General features: G+C 46.1%; 1 protein-coding gene across 1 annotated transcript in view; it reads right to left on the reverse strand.

Moving 5' to 3' along the window:
- Positions 1-1026: 1026 nt before the first annotated feature.
- wdfy3 (WD repeat and FYVE domain containing 3) overlaps positions 1027-15521 on the reverse strand; it is a 252100-nt gene continuing 237605 nt past the window's right edge. Inside the window, 8 exon segments of the mRNA XM_065026907.1 lie at positions 1027-1203; positions 1882-2079; positions 2745-2856; positions 3063-3350; positions 5651-5830; positions 6128-6224; positions 6512-6694; positions 12391-12570. Coding sequence (XP_064882979.1) covers positions 1083-1203; positions 1882-2079; positions 2745-2856; positions 3063-3350; positions 5651-5830; positions 6128-6224; positions 6512-6694; positions 12391-12570 — 1359 coding nt within the window. The 3' untranslated portion in view covers positions 1027-1082.

Raw genomic sequence — 15521 nt, forward strand, 5'->3', positions numbered from 1 at the left:
ACAACCATTAATATAATTATTTTCTCCGTTTTTTTCTCTCTCCCCCCACCTCCTGCTCGTTAAAAAGGTCAATGTTAAGTATTTACAATATAAACAAGTTTTGAACTGAAGGAGTTTCCTGTTGGTCTCTAAGATCTAATGGTGAGATTACACGGAGGATAGAGCTGAGGGTCAGCGTTTTATTCTGTGAAAGAAAGCGAGAAATTAAAGATTGTTTAACGAACTCTCTTCTCACACTCTTCTCTCTCTATTTGATAGGCTTTCCCCCCCCCCCCAGTCTTCTTCATACTAAACCAACGGCTTTTCCTATCCCCCAGTCTTCTTCATACTAAACCAACGGCTTTTCCTATCCACCCCCCAGTCTTCTTCATACTAAACCAACGGCTTTTCCTATCCACCCCCCAGTCTTCTTCATACTAAACCAACGGCTTTTCCTATCCCCCCCCAGTCTTCTTCATACTAAACCAACGGCTTTTCCTATCCCCCCCAGTCTTCTTCATACTAAACCAACGGCTTTTCCTATCCACCCCCCAGTCTTCTTCATACTAAACCAACGGCTTTTCCTATCCACCCCCCAGTCTTCTTCATACTAAACCAACGGCTTTTCCTATCCAACCCCCCAGTCTTCTTCATACTAAACCAACGGCTTTTCCTATCCACACCCCCCCCAGTCTTCTTCATACTAAACCAACGGCTTTTCCTATCCACCCCCCCAGTCTTCTTCATACTAAACCAACGGCTTTTCCTATCCAACCCCCCCAGTCTTCTTCATACTAAACCAACGGCTTTTCCTATCCAACCCCCCCCCCCAGTCTTCTTCATACTAAACCAACGGCTTTTTCTATCCACCCCCCCCAGTCTTCTTCATACTAAACTAACTACCACAGTTACGGAAACAATCGCCACAGTTCAAATCGGTGATCCCTTTTAGTCTGCGTCATTCAGAGCGTTACATGTGGTTACTGGACAGGTGTGTGTAGAGGGGTGCACAGGTGGGGTATTTTTGGGGGTGTGTAAAAGTAGAGAGAGAACGGGCACAACATAGGCTTTCCGCTGTAGTGGTGTGGGACCGAGGACCTTGGTTAGTTTCTGCATCCGTCCTCAGCGCTGCGCTCGTGCTGCAGGTTATAGTAACAGTTCTGACAGACCCTCACCGGGGATGAGATCTTCAGACGCTTGATCTCAGACTGGAAACGACTACACCTGGGAGAGATAGAAGAAAGAGAGAGAGCGAGAGAGAGAGCGAAGAAAGAGAGAGACAGAGACAGACAGAAGAGAGAGAGAGAGAGAGACGGACAGAGAGACAAACAGAGAGAGACAGAGAGAGGAGAGAGAGAGAGAGAGAGAGAGAGAGAGAGAGAGAGAGACAGAGAGAGAGAGAAGAGAGAGAGAGAGAGAGAGAAGAAAGAGAGAGAGAGAGAGACACTAGTGCACAGTGCTTGGTCCCTGGTAAAACTCCTTGAGGTTATGGGGCTGTACAATATTTTAATTGTAATATTATAGCGGGTTCATTGTTGGTTAACCATTTCATGTTAATTCGGCGTTAACCATTTCAGCAGCCTTTTCCGGCCATCTAGAGGACTGATGCTGCAAACGATTGGGGCGACAGGTAACCTAGCGGTATGAGCGTTGGACCAGTACCCGAAAGGTTGCTGGTTCCAATACCCGAGACAAGGACGAAATCTCTGTCGATGTGCCCTTGATTAAGGCAAGTAACCCTAATTGGCTAACTGGTATTACATGTGTCAATTAATTTAATTGTATCTGTCCCTTTAACAAATAAACACGATGACGAATGATTATTGTTAATAATCGTTCTACATTAACCCCAATTTTTTGTTGTTGTTGGGGGGCCACGAACCCTGACCTGCAGAGACTTACTTCTGACAGAAGAGCTGTCCACAGTTCCTGCAGTGGTGACGTCTCTCTGTGAGGGAGAAACGTACGGTACAGCCAGAACAGCTGTCCACAACCTCGTCCTTCACCCAGTGGTCAGCAGCAGAACGACCAGGCTGGTCACTCACCGACCAGCTGAACACTCTGCCACGACCATCACCCACCAGGATCTTACTGTGGTCCCTGGGGGAGGGGGAGAGACAAACACACACAGAGAGGAGAGAGAGAAGGGGAGGCAGGGGGAGAGAGTAGAGAGGTAGGAAAGAGAGAGAGTAGAGAGGGGGAGAAAGAGAGAGAGAAGGGGAGGCAAGGAGAGAGAGTAGAGAGGGGGAGAAAGAGAGAAGGGGAGGCAAGGAGAGAGAGTAGAGAGGGGGAGAAAAAGAGAGAGAAGGGGAGGCAAGGAGAGAGAGTAGAGAGGGGGAGAAAGAGAGAGAGAAGGGGAGGCAAGGAGAGAGAGTAGAGAGGGGGAGAAAGAGAGAGAGAAGGGGAGGCAAGGAGAGAGAGTAGAGAGGTGAGAAAGAGAGAGAGAAGGGGAGGCAAGGAGAGAGAGTAGAGAGGGGGAGAAAGAGAGAGAGAGAGAGAAGGGGAGGCAAGGAGAGAGAGTAGAGAGGTGGGAAGAGAGAGTGAGGGAGAAGATTACTGCCACCATGCAACTATAAAGCATCTTTCTCTGTACACTAAACTGTCTTGTGAATACTGTCTATATCTCTATACAACCTCCACCTCTAAACTGTCTTGTGAATGCTGTCTCTGTCACATATACATTTCAATGCAGTGAGGCGCACACACAGACAGACACACACACACACACACACACACACACACACACACACAGACAGACTACCTACTTGGAGATGGCGAGGGATGTGATCTCTGCTGGGTGGGCGTTGTCCTTCCGGTTGAATGCAGTGTGCATGGTCAATTTACTACGGAACACCAGCTGTCGCTCCCATCTGTAGCCTACACACACACACACACACAGTTTAGTGGCAGCACTTTAACAATGCACCAGCTAGAGGACACACACACACACACACACACACACACAGACACACAGACACACACACCGCAACACCCACAAACTCAGACCAACTGGGAAACACACCCAGCAGTATACATCACTCTGTGTTAATGGGTGATCTGCATTACTGTGGTTTGGTCAGTACCTGCTCTGAGCTGGTTATAGGGCCGTGCCTCCATGGTGGTGGGGTGTACGGGCTGGGGGACCCCCCCATGGCCTGCTATGGGGTGCGGAGGGTGAAGCTGGGGGTGAGGGTGGACCCCTGGTTTGAGGGGTGTCTGTCCCGTCTGTCCCTCGGAGTAGTTGACGAACACAAAGCCGTCCTTCTCGTCCAGGCTGAGGGTGTCTGACCAGCGTCGGGAGTCATCTGACCCGCTGTCCACTGACCAGGAGGCCCCTGGCCGACCCCCGGGGGCACCGGGACCCCTAGGAACTGCAGAAAAAAAAAGCATTTTATTTTTGTGTTGCAAAGTAGTAAGAATGGGGTAGGTTTGGCTAATAAACTATAGAACTTAAGTCTTCAAATATAAAATGAATGAAGATTAACATTCTCATACAAGCTCTACCTCTGTATGGTACAGTACAGAGACCGATTAACTGACTGACTGATTAACTGACTGATTAACTGACTGACTGATTAACTGACTGACTGATTAACTGACTGACTGATTAACTGACTGACTGATTAACTGACTGACTGACTGATTAACTGACTGACTGATTAACTGACTGACTGACTGATTAACTGACTGACTGATTAACTGACTGACGGATTAACTGACTGACTGATTGACTGACTGACTGATTAACTGACTGACTGATTAACTGACTGACCGACCGATTAACTGACTGGCTGATTAACTGGCTGACTGACTGATTAACTGACTGACTGATTAACTGACTGACTGATTAACTGACTGACTGACCGATTAACTGACTGACTGACGGATTAACTGACTGACTGATTAACTGACTGACTGACTGATTAACTGACTGACGGATTAACTGACTGACATTAACTGACTGACTGATTGACTGATTAACTGACTGACTGATTAACTGACTGACTGATTAACTGACCGACCGATTAACTGACTGATTAACTGACTGGCTGATTAACTGGCTGATTAACTGACTGACTGACTGATTAACTGACTGACTGATTAACTGACTGGCTGATTAACTGACTGACTGACTGATTAACTGACTGGCTGATTAACTGGCTCACTGATTAACTGACTGATTAACTGACTGGCTGATTAACTGACTGACTGAAAGCTCGAGGGCACCGGGACCCTCAGGATCTACAGACCATTAATGATGGGTGGTCGTCTGTACTCTTGAAAGGTCCTTTATATCAGATAGTGTCTGTTACAGGTATGTAGGAATCAAAACAGGATTATATCAGATAGTGTCTGTTACAGGTATGTAGGAATCAAAACAGGATTATACCAGATAGTGTCTGTTACAGGTATGTAGGAATCAAAACAGGATTATATCAGATAGTGTCTGTTACAGGTATGTAGGAATCAAAACAGGATTATATCAGATAGTGTCTGTTACAGGTATGTAGGAATCAAAACAGGATTATATCAGATAGTGTCTGTTACAGGTATGTAGGAATCAAAACAGGATTATACCAGATAGTGTCTGTTATAGGTATGTAGGAATCAAAACAGCATTATATCAGATAGTGTCTGTTACAGGTATGTAGGAATCAAAACAGGATTATACCAGATAGTGTCTGTTACAGGTATGTAGGAATCAAAACAGGATTATATCAGATAGTGTCTGTTACAGGTATGTAGGAATCAAAACAGGATTATATCAGATAGTGTCTGTTACAGGTATGTAGGAATCAAAACAGGATTATACCAGATAGTGTCTGTTACAGGTATGTAGGAATCAAAACAGGATTATACCAGATAGTGTCTGTTACAGGTATGTATGAATCAAAACAGGATTATATCAGATAGTGTCTGTTACAGGTATGTAGGAATCAAAACAGGATTATATCAGATAGTGTCTGTTACAGGTATGTAGGAATCAAAACAGGATTATACCAGATAGTGTCTGTTACAGGTATGTAGGAATCAAAACAGGAGAGATGGAGAAAAATATCAGAATATAGTAGGTTTTAGCCAATTACCTATTCAACAAATGAAGTCATCAAATGATGAACATTGTCACACTCTGCCTTCATATAGGTAGGTCGACTGACTGACTGGCTGACTGGATGACTGGCTGGCTGGCTGGATGACTGGCTGACTGGATGACTGGCTGGATGACTGGCTGACTGGATGATTGACTGGCTGGCTGACTGGATGACTGACTGGCTGGATGACTGGATGACTGACTGGCTGGCTGACTGGATGACTGACTGGCTGGCTGGCTGGATGACTGGCTGACTGGATGATTGACTGGCTGGCTGATTGGCTGGCTGGCTGGCTGACTGGATGATTGGCTGGCTGGCTGACTGACTGGCTGGCTGGCTGACTGACTGGATGGCTGGCTGACTGACTGGATGGATGATTGGCTGGCTGACTGACTGAATGGATGACTGAATGGATGACTGGCTGGATGACTGGATGGCTGGCTGACTGAATGGATGACTGGCTGACTGAATGGATGACTGGCTGACTGACTGGCTGACTGACTGAATGGATGACTGGATGATTGGCTGGCTGGCTGGCTGGATGACTGGCTGGCTGGCTGGCTGACTGGTAAACCGACCTTTGGGTCTGTGGACGGTGCTGCCTGGTTGGCTGCCTGATCCTCCCCCAACCGATCCAGCTCCTCCCCCAGCTGCAGCGTTGGGCAGAGGGGAGGGTTTGGACTCTGTGCTGAGGCAGGGCTCGTCTCCGTCTGATTCGCTGCTGTCTTCGTCAGCGTTCTGGCTCTCGGGTCCCTCTGCTGGAGACGAAGAGAAAGACTACTTTATTGCTCACAGGACACAGAGGCGGCATCCCCAATGGCACCCTATTCCCTAGATAGTGCACTACTTTAGACCAGAGCCCTATGGCACCCTATTCCCTACATAGTGCACTACTTTTGCAGTGGACTTCATAGTGAAGGGGAGACATCCAGATGTCTTTTTGCTTCGTGATGAAATTATGACCTCACCAGTATTAGAGACTTACACACACACACACACACACACACACACACACACACACACACACACACACACACACACACACAGAGACCTACCCAGCTTGTCCTCTGTACAGCAGTCAGTTACATCAGGGGGCTCGATGGGCTCTGGAGCAGGGGTTTCTGGGACTTGTAGGAATTCCATCCTCCAGAACTACAGGAAGGAAAACGAGATTAGAAAACTTTAATATCTTTGATGAAGAAACTCATTTTGAAGCATAAATACACTACGTACAAAGAGTGACAGATATTAAGGGCTGGTTTCCCAGATTCAGATAAAAACTAAAAATAACTTTCAATGGAGATTCCTCGTTGACCTTGCTTTTTTTGTTGTTTTTTGTCCAGTACTAGGCTTCATCTGAACCCCCCCCCCCTTCCCAAAAAAAAGAAGATGGAGTAAGAGTAGGATGAGAAGAGAGGAAGGGAGGAAGTGTTGGTTACCCTGACGACGCCGTCGGAGTGTCCGGTGACGATGACGTTCTGCGTGTCCCATTCGTTCATCTCTGACACACAGCAACAGAGGATCTGCTGGGAGCGGCCTGTGAAGGTGTTGGCGCTGGCTATGGGACTGCCGTTGATGCTCCACACATGGATGTAGGTGCCCGCCGAAGACACTATGTCTCCCTGTATATATATATATATATATATAGGCATATATATACACACACACACACAGAGAGAGAGAGAGAGAGAGATAATCAAGTGATCAAGTTCACTTTGTTTGAAGTTTTAGCTAATGTACAGCTGAATACACAGAGCCTTATGAAAGTATTCAGACCCCTTGACTTTTTCCACATTTTGTTACGTTTACAGCCTTTATTTTAAAATTGATTAAATTGTTTCCCCCCCTCATCAATCTACACACAATACCCTATAATGACATCACAATAACCCATAATGACATCACAATAACCCATAATGACATCACAATAACCCATAATGACATCACAATAACCCATAATGACATCACAATAACCCATAATGACATCACAATACCCTATAATGATGAAATGAAAACAGGTTTAAAAAAAAAAACTTAAATATAACATTTACATAAGTATTCAGTATGTTTTTTCATAAATAACAACTGGTGTGCTGAATCAAGTGTGAAGGAAATCTCGATCTGTTGCTCAGGTGATAATGAAAACCTCATGGTATTCTGCAGACCTCGTCCACATCCTTCAACAAGCCAACATCACTCTGACACTCCACAAACCGTGCGAGGCCATAAACAATACAAGAAACCACTCACCCAGAGGCAGCGTTTCTGGTGGGCGGAGACTAACATGGGGAGACTTGAAACCGTCCTACCGCACTTCTTCTAACACGCCACTAGGGGCACTAGAACCGCAGACTACTTTTATTCTACCAACAGAAACACATGCAAGGCCTTCCCTCGTCCTCCCTTCAGCAAATCTGACCATGACTCCATTCTCCTGCGTACAAACAAAAGCTCAAACAGGAAGTACCAGTGATGAGCTCAAACAGGAAGTGGTCCGATGAAACAGACAAGCCTACAAGACTGTTTTATCTAGTACAGACTGGAATATGTTCCTGGGATTCATCCGATAGCATTGAGGAGTTTACCACAGCAGTCACTGGCTTCATCAGTAAGTGCATAGACGATGGCGTCCCCACAGTGACTATAAGAACGTATATCCACACCAAAAAGCATGGATTACAAGCACTATCCGCGCTGGGCTAAAGCTACCGCTTACCAGGAACAGTACACGGACGCAATAAAAAATATTAATAAAAGAAAGATACAACCTCCGAGACATCAAACAAGCAAAATGACAATATAGGAGGTTAGAATCCTATTACACCTGCTCCAATGCTTGTCGTATGTGGCAGGGCTTGCAGACAGTAACAGATTACAAAGGGAAACCCAGCCGTGAGTTGCCTATGGACGCACAACTCCCAAATGAGCTACAAGCTTTTTATGCTCGATTGTATGAATATTTTTATTTTATTTTATTTATTTCACGTTATTTAACTAGGCAAGTCATAAAATAACACTGTGCCTTGCGTAAAAAGCCCCTTGTGTTTCCAGATGACCGTGTGATCTAAGCTCTCCTGGGCCGACGTGAGCAAAACGTTTTAAACAGGTTAACAATCTCAAGGCCGACGGGCCAGACGGACTACCAGGGCGTGTTCTCAAAGCACAGACCAGCTGACAAGTGTCTTCACTGACATGTTTAATCTCTCCTGGTCCCGGTCTGTAATCCCAACATGTTTAATCTCTCCTGGTCCCGGTCTGTAATCCCAACATGTTTAATCTCTCCTGGTCCCGGTCTGTAATCCCAACATGTTTAATCTCTCCTGGTCCCAGTCTGTAATCCCAACATGTTTAATCTCTCCTGGTCCCAGTCTGTAATCCCAACATGTTTAATCTCTCCTGGTCCCGGTCTGTAATCCCAACATGTTTAATCTCTCCTGGTCCCGGTCTGTAATCCCAACATGTTTAATCTCTCCTGGTCCCAGTCTGTAATCCCAACATGTTTAATCTCTCCTGGTCCCAGTCTGTAATCCCAACATGTTTAATCTCTCCTTGCCCCAGTCTGTAATCCCAACATGTTTAATCTCTCCTGGTCCCAGTCTGTAATCCCAACATGTTTAATCTCTCCTGGTCCCGGTCTGTAATCCCAACATGTTTAATCTCTCCTGGTCCCAGTCTGTAATCCCAACATGTTTAATCTCTCCTGGTCCCAGTCTGTAATCCCAACATGTTTAATCTCTCCTGGTCCCGGTCTGTAATCCCAACATGTTTAATCTCTCCTGGTCCCGGTCTGTAATCCCAACATGTTTAATCTCTCCTGGTCCCAGTCTGTAATCCCAACATGTTTAATCTGTCCTGGTCCCGGTCTGTAATCCCAACATGTTTAATCTCTCCTTGCCCCAGTCTGTAATCCCAACATGTTTAGTCTCTCCTGGTCCCAGTCTGTAATCCCAACATGTTTAATCTCTCCTGGTCCCAGTCTGTAATCCCAACATGTTTAATCTCTCCTGGTCCCGGTCTGTAATCCCAACATGTTTAATCTCTCCTTGCCCCAGTCTGTAATCCCAACATGTTTAATCTCTCCTGGTCCCAGTCTGTAATCCCAACATGTTTAATCTCTCCTGGTCCCAGTCTGTAATCCCAACATGTTTCAAGCTGACCACCATTGTCCCTGTTCCCAAAAGCTCCAAGGTAACCTGCCTAAATGACGACATCTCCCTGTGGCATTCACATCTTTAATATTGAAATGCTTTGAAAGGCTGGTCACGACACACACATCAACACCATCATCATCCCAGAAACCCTAAACCCACTCTCATTCACATACCGCCCCAACAAATCCACAGATGATGCAATCTCAATTGCACTTCACACTGCCCTCTCACCTGGACCAGAGGGAAATGACTGTGAGAATGCTGGTCACAATCTACAGCTCAGCGTTCAACACCATAGTGCCCTCCAAGCTCATCACCAAGCTAAAGACCCTGGGACTGAACCCCTCCCTCTGCAACTGGATCCTGGACTTCCTGACGGGCTGGCCCCAGGCGGTGAGGGTAGACAACAACACCTCCGCCCCTCAGGGGTGTGTGTCTAGTCCCCTCCTGTACTCCCTGTTCATCCACGACTGCATGGCCACACACGACTCCAACACCATCATCAAGACAACGGTGGTAGAACTAATCTCTGACCGTGATGAGTCAGCCAACAGGGAGGAGGTCAGAGACCTGGCTGTGTGGTGCCAGAACAACAACCTCTCCCTCAACATCAGTAAGAAAAAGGAGTTGATTGTGGACTACAGGAGACAGATGGGAGAGTACGCCCTCATCCACATCAAAAGGGCTGTTGTGAAGTGGGTCGAAAGGTTAAAGTTCCTTGGTGTCCCCATCACTAAGGACTTAACATAATCCACACACACCAGGGCAGTCGTGAAAATGGCACGGCAGTGCCTCTCCCCCACAGGAGCCCTCGGCTCCTCAACAAACGTTCTACAGCTGCGAACATCCAAGATCATCTTGACTGGCTGCATCACCGCTTGGACAACTGTCCTGGGTCGAGAGTTTCAAGTTCCTTGGTGTCCACGTTACCAACGAACTATCATGGTCCAAACACACTAATGGCAGAGCTAGAGATGGTTTAAAGTTGGAGCAGAACTAGAGTTGGTTTAAAGTTGGACCAGAACTAGAGATGGACCAGAACTAGAGTTGGTTTATAGTTGGACCAGAACTAGAGTTGGTTTATAGTTGGACCAGAACTAGAGTTGGTTTATAGTTGGACCAGAACTAGAGTTGGTTTATAGTTGGACCAGAACTAGAGTTGGTTTAAAGTTGGACCAGAACTAGAGATGGACCAGAACTAGAGTTGGTTTATAGTTGGACCAGAACTAGAGTTGGTTTATAGTTGGACCAGAACTAGAGTTGGTTTATAGTTGGACCAGAACTAGAGTTGGTTTAAAGTTGGACCAGAGCTAGAGTTGGTTTAAAGTTGGACCAGAACTAGAGTTGGACCAGAACTAGAGTTGGTTTAAAGTTGGACCAGAACTAGAGATGGACCAGAACTAGAGATGGTTTAAAGTTGGACCAGAACTAGAGTTGGTTTAAAGTTGGACCAGAACTAGAGTTGGTTTATAGTTGGACCAGAACTAGAGTTGGTTTATAGTTGGACCAGAACTAGAGATGGACCAGAACTAGAGTTGGTTTAAAGTTGGACCAGAACTAGAGTTGGTTTATAGTTGAACCAGAACTAGAGTTGGTTTAAAGTTGGACCAGAACTAGAGTTGGTTTAAAGTTGGACCAGAACTAGAGTTGGACCAGATCTAGAGTTGGCTTATAGTTGGACCAGAACTAGAGTTGGACCAGAACTAGAGTTGGCTTATAGTTGGACCAGAACTAGAGATGGACCAGAACTAGAGTTGGTTTAAAGTTGGACCAGAACTAGAGTTGGTTTAAAGTTGGACCAGAACTAGAGTTGGTTTATAGTTGGACCAGAACTAGAGTTGGTTTAAAGTTGGACCAGAACTAGAGATGGTTTAAAGTTGGACCAGAACTAGAGTTGGTTTATAGTTGGACCAGAACTAGAGTTGGACCAGAACTAGAGTTGGTTTAAAGTTGGACCAGAACTAGAGATGGTTTAAAGTTGGACCAGAACTAGAGTTGGTTTATAGTTGGACCAGAACTAGCTAGCTAACAACCAGAGGGGCACTAGAATAAAACAACAACAACATTTTTGTAGTTAATAATAAATCCAACGTGAAAACTATAGTATCCTTAGAATGAAATATCTCTCTTAATTTCTGAATCACCCTTGTAACATCAATAGGTTTGGGGGAAACAAACATCACCCTGAGTGTGAATACACCACCCACCGTGAGTTCCTGAGTGTGAATACACCACCCACCGTGAGTTCCTGAGTGTGAATACACCACCCACCGTGAGTTCCTGAGCGTGAATACACCACCCACCGTGAGTTCCTGAGTGTGAATACACCACCCACCGTGAGTTCCTGAGTGTGAATACACCACCCACCGTGAGTTCCTGAGTGTGAATACACCACCCACCGTGAGTTCCTGAGTGTGAATACACCACCCACCGTGAGTTCCTGAGTGTGAATACACCACCCACCGTGAGTTCCTGAGTGTGAATACACCACCCACCGTGAGTTCCTGAGTGTGAATACACCACCCACCGTGAGTTCCTGAGTGTGAATACACCACCCACCGTGAGTTCCTGAGTGTGTATACACCACCCACCGTGAGTTCCTGAGTGTGAATACACCACCCACCGTGAGTTCCTGAGTGTGAATACACCACCCACCGTGAGTTCCTGAGTGTGTATACACCACCCACCGTGAGTTCCTGAGTGTGTATACACCACCCACCGTGAGTTCCTGAGTGTGAATACACCACCCACCGTGAGTTCCTGAGTGTGAATACACCACCCACCGTGAGTTCCTGAGTGTGAATACACCACCCACCGTGAGTTCCTGAGTGTGAATACACCACCCACCGTGAGTTCCTGAGTGTGAATACACCACCCACCGTGAGTTCCTGAGTGTGAATACACCACCCACCGTGAGTTCCTGAGTGTGAATACACCACCCACCGTGAGTTCCTGAGTGTGAATACACCACCCACCGTGAGTTCCTGAGTGTGAATACACCACCCACCGTGAGTTCCTGAGTGTGAATACACCACCCACCGTGAGTTCCTGAGTGTGAATACACCACCCACCGTGAGTTCCTGAGTGTGTATACACCACCCACCGTGAGTTCCTGAGTGTGTATACACCACCCACCGTGAGTTCCTGAGTGTGAATACACCACCCACCGTGAGTTCGTTGATGCAAAGGGCGGAGACCGGGGCCCGGTGTCCTCTGAGCTGTGTGACGAAGGACAGTTTGTTGAGGTCCCAGATGATGCATGTCCTGTCTCTAGAACCAGACACCAGGATGTGATACGCTGACGAGGCTGTCAGACAGGTCACTGTGTCTGTATGGCCCAGCAACGCCTGGCAAGGGAGAGGAGAGGGGACACATGTTAAAACACGGGTTACTGACATGTTCCATACAGGCACAGACACGCATTACACACAAGTTAAAGAGTGGCAGAGATACTATCTAATGGTGTCTGTGTGTGTTTGTTGGGAAGTAGTTGGATTTGACACATTTTGTTACGTTACAGCCTTATATTGAAATGTTTGAAAACATTTTATTTCTTCAATCTACACACATTACCCCATGATGACATCACATTACCCCATGATGACATCACATTACCCCATGATGACATCACATTACCCCATGATGACATCACATTACCCCATGATGACATCACATTACCCCATGATGACATCACATTACCCCATGATGACATCACATTACCCCATAATGACATCACATTACCCCATGATGCCAAAACAAAAACAGGTTTTTAGAAATGTTTGCAAATGTATGAAAAAATAATTTAAAAAACATCACATTTACAAAAGTATTCAGACCCTTTACTCAGTACTGTGTTAAAGCATCTTTGACAGCGATTACAGAGTGATTACAGCCTCGAATCTTCTTGGGTATGACGCTACAAGCTTGGCACACCTGTATTTGGGGAGTTTCTCCCATTCTTCTCTGCAGATCATGTCAAGCTCTGTCAGGTTGGATGGGGAGCGTTGCTGCACAGCTATTTTCAGGTCTCTCCAGGGATGTTCGATCAGGTTCAAGTCCGGGCTCTGGCTGGGCCACTCAAGGACATTCAGAGACTTGTCCCGAAGACACTCCAGCATGATGCTGCCACCACCATGCTTCACCGTAGGGATGGCGCCAGGTTTCCTACAGACATGTCGCTTGGCATTCAGGCAAAATAGTTTAATCTTGGTTTCATCAGACCATAAAATCTTGTTTCTCATGGTCTGAGAGTCCTTTATGTGCCTTTTGCCAAACTCCAAGCGGGCTGTCATGTTCCTTTTACTGAGGGGTGGCTTCCGTCTGGCCACTCTACCATAAAGGCCTGATTGGTGGAGTGCTACAGAGATGGAGGTCGCTGTGTTCTTTGGGGACCATCAATGCTGCGGAAATGTTTTGGTACCCTTCCCCAGATCTGTGCCTCGACACAATCCTGTCTCGGAGCTCTACAGAGAATTCTCATGGCTTGGTTTTTGCTCTGACATGCGCTATCAACTGTGGGATCTTACATAGACAGGTGTGTGCCTTTCCAAATCATGTCCGATCAATTGAATTTACCACAGGTGGACTCCAATCAAGTTGTAGAAACATCTCAAGGATGATCAAGGGAAACAGGATGCACCTGAGCTCAATGTTGAGTCTCATAGCAAAGGGTTTGAATACTTATGTAAATAAGGTATCTGTTTTAATTTTTTAAAATAAATTTGTGAAAATGTCTAAAAAACTGTTTTTGCTTTGTCATTATGAGGCATGTGTGTAGATTGATGAAGAAAACGTTAGCTAAGCAGGGTTGGTCCTGGTCAGTCTCTGGATGGGAGACCAGATGATGCTAGAAGTGGTGTTGGAGCGCCAGTAGGAGGCACTCTTTCCTCTGGTCTAAAACATTAATATCCCAATGCCCCAGGGCAGTGATTGGGGACATTGCCCTGTGTAGGGTGCCGTCTTTCAGATGGGACGATAAACGGGTGTCCTGACTCTCTGTGGACACTAAAGATCCCATGGTACTTATCTTAAGAGTAGGGGTGTTAACCCCGGTGTCCTGGCTAAATTCCCAAACTGGCCCTCATACCATCATGGTCACATAATCATCCCCAGCTTCCAATTGGCTCCTTCATCCCTACTATTCCCCAGGTCGTTGCTGTAAATGAGAATGTGTTCTCCATCAACTTACCTGGTAAAATAAGATTGTCTGGATACCTGTTTTGAGTGTCTAGAGAGTCTGGTTACCTGTTTGAGTGTCTAGAGAGTCTGGTTACCTGTTTGAGTGACTAGAGAGTCTGGTTACCTGTTTGAGTGTCTAGAGAGTCTGGTTACCTGTTTGAGTGACTAGAGAGTCAGTCTGGTTACCTGTTTGAGTGACTAAAGAGTCTGGTTACCTGAGAGTCTGGTTACCTGTTTGAGTGTCTAGAGAGTCTGGTTACCTGTTTGAGTGTCTAGAGAGTCTGGTTACCTGTTTGAGTGACTAGAGAGTCTGGTTACCTGTTTGAGTGTCTAGAGAGTCTGGTTACCTGTTTGAGTGTCTAGAGAGTCTGGTTACCTGAGAGTCTGGTTACCTGTTTGAGTGACTAGAGAGTCTGGTTACCTGAGAGTCTGGTTACCTATTTGAGAGTCTGGTTACCTGTTTGAGTGTCTAGAGAGTCTGGTTACCTGTTTGAGTGACTAGAGAGTCTGGTTACCTGTTTGAGTGTCTAGAGAGTCTGGTTACCTGTTTGAGTGACTAGAGAGTCAGTCTGGTTACCTGTTTGAGTGACTAAAGAGTCTGGTTACCTGTTTGAGTGACTAAAGAGTCTGGTTACCTGTTTGAGTGACTAGAGAGTCTGGTAACCTGTTTGAGTGTCTAGAGAGTCTGGTTACCTGAGAGTCTGGTTACCTATTTGAGAGTCTGGTTACCTGTTTGAGTGACTAGAGAGTCTGGTTACCTGTTTGAGTGTCTAGAGAGTCTGGTTACCTGAGAGTCTGGTTACCTGTTTGAGTGACTAGAGAGTCTGGTTACCTGTTTGAGTGACTAGAGAGTTTGGTTACCTGTTTGAGTGTCTAGAGAGTCTGGTTACCTGAGAGTCTGGTTACCTGTTTGAGTGTCTAGAGAGTCTGGTTACCTGTTTGAGTGACTAGAGAGTCTGGTTACCTGTTTGAGTGTCTAGAGAGTCTGGTTACCTGAGAGGCTGGTTACCTGAGAGGCTGGTTACCTGTTTGAGTGACTAGAGAGTCTGGTTACCTGTTTGAGTGACTAGAGAGTCTGGTTACCTGAGAGTCTGGTTACCTGTTTGAGTGACTAGAGAGT

Source organism: Oncorhynchus nerka, linkage group LG13 (assembly GCF_034236695.1).
Source record: "Oncorhynchus nerka isolate Pitt River linkage group LG13, Oner_Uvic_2.0, whole genome shotgun sequence".
Classification (NCBI taxonomy): Eukaryota; Metazoa; Chordata; class Actinopteri; order Salmoniformes; family Salmonidae; genus Oncorhynchus; species Oncorhynchus nerka.